Source organism: Pteropus alecto, unplaced genomic scaffold (genome assembly GCF_000325575.1).
Source record: "Pteropus alecto unplaced genomic scaffold, ASM32557v1 scaffold223, whole genome shotgun sequence".
In the NCBI taxonomy this organism is placed as follows: domain Eukaryota; kingdom Metazoa; phylum Chordata; class Mammalia; order Chiroptera; family Pteropodidae; genus Pteropus; species Pteropus alecto.
The window spans coordinates 3,258,480-3,268,188 of NW_006434441.1; the positions used below are offsets into that span (position 1 = coordinate 3,258,480).

A 9,709-nucleotide genomic window follows, 5' to 3' on the forward strand; every position below is an offset into this window, starting at 1 on the left:
TCTGCGGGCCCGCGCGCGCGCGCGCGCCGCGTCACGTGGGTCATGCGCCGGCTATAAGGAGAGGCGGGGGCCCATCCCGCCGGGGAGATGGTTGCTGGCCCGTGGTCCTTCTTCCTTATTTTCAGCCTCTGAGGCGCCGCGTTGCTCCCCGGAGGACCCAGCCCTGTGCACCGAGTGCTCACCGCCTGGACCTCCCTGTCCCCTCTCGGTCCTCGTCTCCTGTGGTGAGTGGGGCACAGCGGGGACGGGCATTTTTTCCCCGGGCGGGCGGGGTTCCGGCCTCGTGCTGTCCCCCCAACCTGCGCCCGCTGCCTTTTTGGCGGCCCCGGCGCGCGGGAGCAGGAGAGGTTTGTTCAGGCGCCCGCGGAGGGCGCGCGCGGGCGGGCGGGTGCGGGGAGAGTCCGCCACGTGCGGCCCGCTCGTCCTGCCGGGGGCGATGGGCGCGCGCCATTGTGGTCTCGTGTCCCCTCAGGATGAGTCCGCGTCCCCGCGCGTCCCTGCCATGGCCTTTCGCGCCGCGCCGCTAGCCCTCCGGAGCCCGAGGCGCCCCGGACCGCAGATGCCGATGCGCAGCGTATAGCAGTGACCAGTCGTGTCTGCCGCAGTTTACGTTTACAGTATTTAATATCGTATAGTATACATATTTATTAGAGCATCTGTGATACCTCATACTCTCATCCTGTTTACACGCTTGAAAGCCGCGCAGCAGTGCTTGTTAGTTCAGGTCGCTGCTGTGGGGATGGCGTCCACCGCCGCCACGCTGGTGGCCAGCACCGTGGCCGCGGCCAGCGGCCCGCTGGTGGACTACCTGTGGATGCTGGTCCTGGGCTTCGTCATCGCCTTCGTTCTGGCCTTCTCCGTGGGCGCCAATGACGTTGCGAACTCATTCGGCACGGCTGTGGGCTCGGGGGTGGTGACCCTGAAGCAGGCCTGCGTCCTGGCTAGCATCTTTGAGACGGTGGGCTCCGTGCTGCTAGGGGCCAAAGTGAGCGAGACCATCAGGAAGGGCCTGATCGACGTGGAGATGTACAACACGACGCAGGAGCTACTGATGGCGGGCTCCGTCAGTGCCATGTTCGGTGAGTGGTGGGCTGTTGGGCTGCGGTGGGCCCAGCTCAGGGATGGGCAGCAGTTGCCTGCTCTTCACAGGATTCCTTTAGAATGCACAGTGTAATTTTGCCATTTCCTTCCTAAAACTTGATTGTTTCCTAAAACTTGACTGTTTCAGGCTCTGCTGCGTGGCAGCTGGTGGCCTCGTTTCTGAGGCTCCCTATTTCTGGGACCCACTGTATTGTCGGTGCCACCATTGGCTTCTCCCTTGTGGCGAAGGGTCAGGAGGGTGTCAGGTGGTCTGAGCTGATAAAGATTGGTACGTATACTTCTAAATGGCATCTTAATATATGGCGTCTTAATTTTTCTCCTTGCCGTGTTCGTGGCATCATGTGTGGGAGTGTGTTGTGTGAAAGGGAGGGGCAGACTGCTGAAATTTAAAGTGTTTTGGTACCCAGTTCCTTAGTTGACATTTGTTTTTAATGTGTCTTTTTCCAGTGATGTCTTGGTTCGTCTCTCCGCTGCTTTCTGGCATCATGTCTGGAATTTTATTCTTCCTCGTTCGAGCATTCATCCTCCATAAGGTAATCTTTCTTTCCAGATCCCTTTTATGGCCTTTAATAGGTCATAGTCAATGTCATTGAAATAGCACCCTTACAGTGTGATTGGTGTGTATCTATGTGGTCCTGGAAAGTTAAATAGTTCCTTATATTCTCTGTACACCTTTTTTGTGTGCTAAGTTGAATGAAAGAAGCGAGTTTTCGGTACTCAAGAGGGTGGTCAGGATGGAAAATTGAACATTGTGTTGCGCCTGAGGAATAAAGGAGACTGGGAGTGGAAAATTAGGGAAATTTATTAGGGTGGCTTTGTCTAGCTGTGTGCTATTTTAAACCGCCATCACACAGACTGTTTTGAATTGTAAGCTTGGGGTTCAGCAAGTCACAGTGTCCCCTGTGCCAGTGAAATGGAGTGTCTGGGTCTGCCTAGTTGATTTGGTAGTGCTGGTTAGCGTGACCTGTTTATAAACTTCTGGTGAAGATTCCATCTCTCACAATGATGAGACTGATTTCTCAGAGTAGGAAAAAAGAACCAGCAAAGACACTTTTTGTTTTGTTTTTCTTTGTCAAAATAAAAAATAATCTAGGCAACCATTTAATTTCCTGTCCATTTGAAAATCCCTTTTCAGGGACCTGATAGCATTTCTTTTATCAAGAAGTCTGATACTGGCTCCAGAGTGGTCAACAAGGGATGTTGTCATTGGACTGAGTTACAGCAAGAATAAATGCATTTTTCTCAGGAAACAAAGTTGTTCTTTTTCTGAGGTGAATGGCTCTTAACTGTCCATTGTAAGTTCTTAAAATGCTCCTAAACTATAGAAATCTTGAGTGAAGACTGATGGTAGCTTGATCCCCAGGGATAAGACTGCACAGAGCCACTTCTGGTCTCATTCTGCTGCTTCAGGACAGGACTCTGCCTCTCCTGCATAGACACTGGGTGGAAAACTGGCTTTCGACCCCTTTCCCTGCGCCATGAGTCTGGTAGAGTAAAGCAGGTTAATACTTGGAAAGCTTGATGTATCTGCAGCCTGACATAATGCGACTGAGAGTAAACAGTTAGTTCATGAACCCTGACTGACTCAGAGTTTGGTGATGTTTATTCAGCGAAGGTGTATGATTAGACTGGCCCTCCCACTCCCCAGAGCTGTCATGGGTGACACTGGTGCTTCAGTGGGAGGCTTACTAGTGGCCCAGACCAGGCCTTTCAGCATTCTCAGCAGAGCCACACAGCTTGCTTCATACTGGAGAATTGGGGGACTCGATAGGGTCCTGTTGGGGTCCTGCCCCCAAGGCCTCGTCCTGGGCTTCTGTGCCGTCATTGGGAAGTACTTGGTCCTGGTGCCTTGTGTGTTCCGGTACTAAACAAACTTGTCTTCTTCCCTGGAGGGAGATGGTGCCCTGAGATGCAGAGGGTGATTTTGAGGTGCCCAGACCTCTCATTTGAGGAAGGCCTGCCAGGTACTTTATCCCAGTTACTGAGTGCTTCCTTAGATATGTTAACTTCTGAGCTCCCTTCATTGTGTGGGTGTGAGGGTGGGCAGGACTGAGAATGACTGAAGTAGTGTTTGCCACAATATTGACTGAGGATCTTCTTACTTCAGTCCTTCCACCCCACCCTCTGCCCTGGGGGATGGGAGTGCATGCGCGCGCACGCACACACGCCAACCTTTCAACAGCAGATGAGTTTTCAGCTCACTAGTGTGACTTTTTGGTTAGTTGGGTTTTAAATCTCAAGAAAACATCCTTAGACTAGTAACTTTTGGGGTCCTGGCTGTTAAAATCTTCCAACATAAGTGTCCATTTTTAAAGTTAACATTGGAAATGCTTTTCAAAAGTTTTTATTTTCCGAGTGTTTGTTGTTAGGGCACAGAAAAGGCAGAATGGTGGCGAGGTAGTTCTGTTAGGGACGGGGAATAAGCAGTACACCCAGTCAGAGAAAATGACCTTGGTGGCGCCTTCTGCCAGGAAGCACATCAAATAGACCTAGGACATGTTTTCAAGCTCAGATTCTTTACGACGAAGCTCCCTGGAGCATTGAGTGAGTGGAACATGAACTGCTCTGGTTGAATTCAGATGGGGGCACATAAATGGAGGGTGGGTCCATACGTTATTTCCAGATAAAGTATTCGATGGGTCATATGGTAATAAGTATTTCATTAAATTGTCAGCCCTGGTTACTTCTTGGAAGCGACTGAGGGAGTGAAGGGGAGAGGGACTGCTCATGTTTTCCCTTTTTCCTAGACTCTTGTGAACTGTGACTTATTTATTTTTTTATTTTTATTTGTTTTTAGGCGAGTCAACTCTTGGTTGACCTCACAGATTGCAAGGACCTTGTCAGCTTACAATCCCTTATTTTTTAAATTTGGTTACTCCTATGGCACCTGGTCTTCCTAGGTGGTCCCATCCAAGTACTAATCAGGCCTGACCCTGCTTGGCTTCTGAGATCAGATGAAATTGGGCTGGTTCAGGGTGGCATGGCCGTAGACAAACTAACTTTTTAAAGCCAGGAGCCTGTATTTTATGGTAAACATAGTGTCATTTACTCCCTGCCCTGTTCCTGGCTAATTTATCACTGGATACCTCGGAATACGTAAGGGGGCCGTACAGAAACATTAACACTTGGCTTACTTTCTCTGTACTCTGACCAACCAATTACAATTTGGTCTGGTAACAAAACACCAAATTGTATTTGAAAATCTGTTACAGGAAGTTCCTACTTCTGTCTGTAAAGTCCTACTGGGTTTTGATATTGGGGACTCTAAAGGAGCTCTCAGGTCCCTTGGAGATTTTTCTCAGAAGAAAAATGTATAAGTACCTCAGGTTCATACCGTCGACGGCCTTTCGGGTGCGACCCACATGGCCAAGTGGCTCAGGTGCCTAGGTTCTGTAGGGCATTTACTATTCTTATCATGGCTTGTCTGTCTAGCAGTCTCTCCAACTCAGCTTTTCAAGTGGGCGGGGGCATCTGCTGATTTGGAGTGGCACCTGTACTTTCTTTTCTTTGATGGATCTTAAGCCACTGCCACCGTCTTCCCAGTATACTGGTTGTTCTTGTCAGAACTTTAGAATCACGTTTGGGCCTTTTCCTCTGTCTCTTCCTCCCCTGGACTTTCCATTGGATTGTGATCAAGATAGCAGTAAATGTTAGGCTGTCGTCTTTGCAGTTTAGCCCTCCCCTGTGTTGGGGTCCGGGCTCTCATTCTTTAGGTATTGGACTCTGTTTTCTTGTGCAATCAATACACATTTGTTACAGCTCAGACTCTTTTTGTTTCCAGTCACGCTGGCCTCCTTGCTGTTCCTTAAGCATTTCAAGTTTTTGCCTCAGGGCCTTTGCTCTTGCTGACATCTCTGTCTGGAATGTTATGCTCCCCAGGTAGCCAGGTGGCTGGCTCCTTCTTTACCCCTAGGTGGTGCATGCTTGATGACTTACACATCCGTGTCTCTCCTCCACTGACACTTGCTCCCGAACCCCCTTCCATCACTGCCCCCTTATCCTCCTTTGTTTTTTTCATAGCATTTGCTAGTACTTTATGTTATTCCATATTAGAATGTTAATGTCAGTTTCGAGGGCAGCTCTTGTGTCTCATTCACTCCCTTATTTCAGTGCTCAGAAACGTGCTTGGTGTTCTGTTGAGCGAGGGATGAACCAGTGCACGATTGATTTTTTACCTTAGTGCTTGAGTGAATCGCTGATAACGGCATGTTTATCAGGTATCTAAGCAGGGTGGCTACAGGTATACTCTACTGAACATTGTATTTCTAAGAAATCTTTGCAGGTAGTAAAAGTCAGGAATATTACAACTCTCATGGGCTCTTCTTGACAGCTCTTACAGGTGTCTAGATCATCTTCAGGTGTGTGTTCAGATTTACAACTGGATGGCAGGCACCTCAGAACACTGGGCATTGAAACTCCTTACCCACCAGTCCCTGGTGTAGGTAGTCTTGTTAAAAATTGCAAAAGACAAAAACAAAGCAACCCAAAAAACAAAACAAAACAAAAAGCCAAACACAGACTTAACTTCAAGTAGGTGTAGAAATCCGCTTTGACGGGCAGACTTCCTGGAGGAGGTGTCAGAGATGCCCAGCTAGCCTTGGGAGCTTCAGTGGAGAGGTGGTCACTGGCACTGGGATCCCCAAAGATGCTCTTTCACAAGGATCTAGGTCCCTGGGTGGCTTTCAGAGCTTTTACGGTCTTGGTCTCAATGATATTTTACAGGCGGATCCAGTCCCTAATGGCTTGCGAGCTTTGCCAGTGTTCTATGCCTGCACGGTTGGGATAAACCTGTTTTCCATCATGTATACGGGAGCACCTTGTAAGTACACGTCAGAATATTTAGATGTGAATTTAAAGTTGTTTACAAAACTTGCATTAAATGCCCAATTTACCCCTTTTTGCTTTACAGGGCTGAAATCTCCTAGAAGGTGGCTGGCCTGCACCCATTTCAGAAGGCTGCAGGCTAGTGTGTGCTGAGTTAACCTAGATAGGCTTTCAACCAGAGACCTGCTCAGATTCTAAGTCCCTGCAGGCCTTTACTCTTTAGTCTTCACAGGACCCACGGTACATGGTCTTCTCCCTCCCTCTCTCCTGTCTGTGCTAAAAACACTGCACTCGATCCTAGTCTCCACCGCTGACCACTGAAGAGCCCCTAGTCATGTTTGGTCTTCGGTTGTCAGCCAATTAGGACATCTTCGCTGGATGTTCTTATTTCTCTCTCCCACATGCATGGAATTCCTTTTGTTTCTAAGTGCTAAATTTTGTCCTCTGAATCTGCTTGAATGAGAAGACTTGGGATGTTTAACACCTGGTCTAAGTGCACTTGGAAGAAGAGTGCAGCTAAGAGGAAAATAATTTGTGAGAATGTAAAGATTGAACTATCAATTACTTTATGTTTGGGCTCAGGCAACCGGGAGTTATGATACATGTTTAATTTAGTGACTGTCAAGACTGACACCTTGTAGCTTGTGGGGCATCAGCTCAGCAGTGCTGTCTAGGTTCACAGGCTGGAAGAATGTTGTGTCCGTTGCTGTCCAGATGTCCAGGACACTTGTGCATGTAGCGAAGTGGGGAGGAGAGGGGACTGGGGTAGTACCTGGGGGCTACAGAACCGCACTGCGTGTTCTACACTCACATTTTCAGATACTCTTTTTAGATTTTTATCGTGCTCATCTTGGCCCACTAAATTAATTTCATTTCTGACCTGCTTGAGGCTCACTGAGGCAGCTTCACGAACCAGAAACAGAGTTAGCTCAGTATTTTTAACCTTGTCTTTATTCTTGGGCTAATCAGGAGAGAAAATGGACAACCCTTTGGGAATATTGGTCTTCCTTGGACACACCAGCCTCCTTACCAAATAGTACAGGCAAGGACTAGCTTGCATGCTGCTTTTCCATTCTGTTGTAAATTAGGGTCTTGATGCTAAACCAAGAAGTGTCCTGTGAAGCTCCAAGCACTGGTGTTTTTTGTGGTAGCAGTAAAATTAGAAACTTAAGTTTTCTATGATTTTTGAAAACAGAACTTGGGTATTTTTGCTCTACCCATGTGGGTCATTTACAAGGAAAATCAGTCTCATTTCTCTTTTTTGAATTTTTTGACTTGGCAAATTTAAATTGTGAGAGATAGATTAAAATAGTATTAAAATGAAGATATAGTCATTTAAACTGTTATACGATTTTTAAAGAAGAATCATTTTAGGGAGGGGCAGTAAGGTTTTTATTTTATAAGTGATTTAATATCTAATAAGCAAAACAGCCAGAAGTAATTAAGTTCTTCTGGGATAAACTATAATTTAGAACTTTTTTTAGGCTTAAACAGGATTCTATGGTGTTTTGCTATGTTGATACAGGCTAGAGGCTTGGCATTTAAATAAATGATAAGCAGATGGTGACTAATAGTAATGGTCCCTGAGCCATGTGAGAAGTTGATAAGTCTCTCTAAGATAGGGCTTGTGGATGAAACTACTCGAACTATTTTCCTTTTGTGAAAGATGGCCCTTTGAACTATTCTTATTTTCTGATAAATAATATCTCTGTTTTCTGTATCTTAGTTTGATAATGAATCTAAGATAATCTTGTTAGAGGATTTTGCTGGAGGCTAGTACAGTGGCTGCCAGGGCTCCACAGAAAATCAAATTGGTGTGGCTGATGTGACAAGGAGCACCTTTCCACACTCTGTGTGGCCACCATCTGGAGGCTGGGACGGTTCTGGTTTTTCACAACTAGTTGCAGATTCTCAGGGTATAGTAATTCCATCGTTGTGCAAGGCAAGAAACAGGCCAAGGCTAGTTTGTGAAGCAGCTTGGGGGACGGCAGTCTAGCAGCTGTTGAAGGTGGGCAGGACTGGCATGGGTTTCAAGACTGCTGGGTTTTTTTCCGATATCTGCACGAGCTCAATAGATCCGTGAACCTGAGGCTGGCAACTGCCATGAAGGGTGATGGGCCTGGCTTGGGGAACCCACGTCCCCACAGGCGGATTTACACGTCTTTGCAGGGGCTGTGGCCCTGGGGTTTTCAAGATGCACCATTTTATCTCCTAGTGCTGGGCTTTGACAGACTTCCTCTGTGGGGTACCGTCTTCATCTCGGTGGGCTGTGCGGTTCTCTGTGCCCTTACCGTCTGGTTCTTTGTCTGTCCCAGGATGAAGAGAAAAATTGAACGTAAGTAACATGTAGCAGAAACTTAATTTGTAGTGTTGTGCTTATTTGTTTTTGTTTGGCTACCTATAAACACCCACTGTTGGGGTAGATTGGCAGAGTCAGAAATTTTAAGAGGACATTTGAGGATATGGGTTTATTGTCCAAACTGTCGTCTTACTGACTCAGTGACCTGAGACTGATCAGGAGGGTCATGGCCTGTGCTGCAGGCATGTGCTGGGCACTTGGTCTCTTGTCTCACTGCATCTGAGCGGTTGCCAGTGATGATAGAGACGTTGGGGCCTACCTTAAGTGAGAACTACTTAAGACACTTAAAGAGACCTTAGTGAAAAATAAGGGATGGGCAAACAGTGCTTTTGGGGAGTGAGGAAAACGTGTTCTCTACTTCTGTGTGTAGCTTTGGAGTCAGACATGCGAGGCCATGGCTAACATTTGTCTGACTTGGCAGCTTCCAGAATTACAGCACGAGTTCTAGAGGTGAACATTTGCAAGTGCCATGTGAAGGCATCACTTAGGCATTCTGCACACTGGACACTGGGTGAATGGCAGTGCCATTTTCTGTAGATCCTGTGCCCCTCCCTTACTTATGGCCTCACAGGCCACTGTCCACCCTTCCCATGCGCACAAGGTCCTCGCACGGGAGGCTGCGGGCTGCAGTGGCACTGGGGGCAGTGCTGCATCACGCAGCCGCCCCAAGGCCCTGGGAAGGAAGCTCGGGCCTGCTGACCTGGTTGCCCTCATTCTGGGGAAGATGGGACAGGTCTCACTCATGTTTTTTCCACCAATGCCTGAGTGAGCCTGTGCACACACTGAGCATGGGCATGATGGGCAGCAGACAGTCCTGCCTGGCCTTGCAGTTGAGAACCATAGGCATGCATGTATTATGGAGGCAGAAATTCTTCTTTTTTTTTTTTAATGCATATAGTACTTGGTATTCCTAGAGGGTCTCTCATCTAAGTACTAACCAGGCCTGACCCTGCTTAGCTTCTGAGATCAGACGAGATCTGGCTCGTTGAGGGTGGCATGGCCTTAGCTGGAGGCAGAAATTCAAGTGTCACCTCCAGCTGCCTGCATTAAGCTCTGTTGCTCGGCCTGAACTCATGGAGGGGGGTTGGGCTCCTTTATAAGCATGAACCAGATGTGGCCCACATTTTCAGTCCCCGGCCCATGGGGAGCTAGCTGAGTATGCTGTATGTCTGAAGGGTAAAAGCGGGGGACACAGCAGAGCCCACGTAACCCTGCTCTTGGGCTTTCACTGAGAGAGTGCCGCCCTGATGCAGTGCCATGCGCTGCGGGCTTCTTCCCCGGAAGGATGAGACGTGGCCACACAGCAGATAGGACTGTCCTGCACGTTCACTCACGTCGATGTCCGTCTTATGTTGAAGTGACAGAGGGCAGATGTGGAACAAGTTACTGTGGTCAGGATCTAACAGAAAAAACTTTTTTTTTTTT

The 9,709-nt window shown here is 47.9% G+C and overlaps 1 protein-coding gene across 1 annotated transcript in view; it reads left to right on the forward strand.

Annotated features, from left to right (window-relative positions):
- Positions 1-43: 43 nt before the first annotated feature.
- The window catches only part of SLC20A1 (solute carrier family 20 member 1), a 13,889-nt gene continuing 4,223 nt past the window's right edge, over positions 44-9,709 (forward strand). The window contains exons 1-6 of the mRNA XM_006909457.3: positions 44-224; positions 473-1,079; positions 1,229-1,369; positions 1,549-1,634; positions 5,824-5,920; positions 8,141-8,260. Of these exons, the coding sequence (XP_006909519.1) occupies positions 740-1,079; positions 1,229-1,369; positions 1,549-1,634; positions 5,824-5,920; positions 8,141-8,260 (784 nt within the window). The 5' untranslated portion in view covers positions 44-224; positions 473-739. The remainder of the gene's footprint in view (positions 225-472; positions 1,080-1,228; positions 1,370-1,548; positions 1,635-5,823; positions 5,921-8,140; positions 8,261-9,709) is intronic.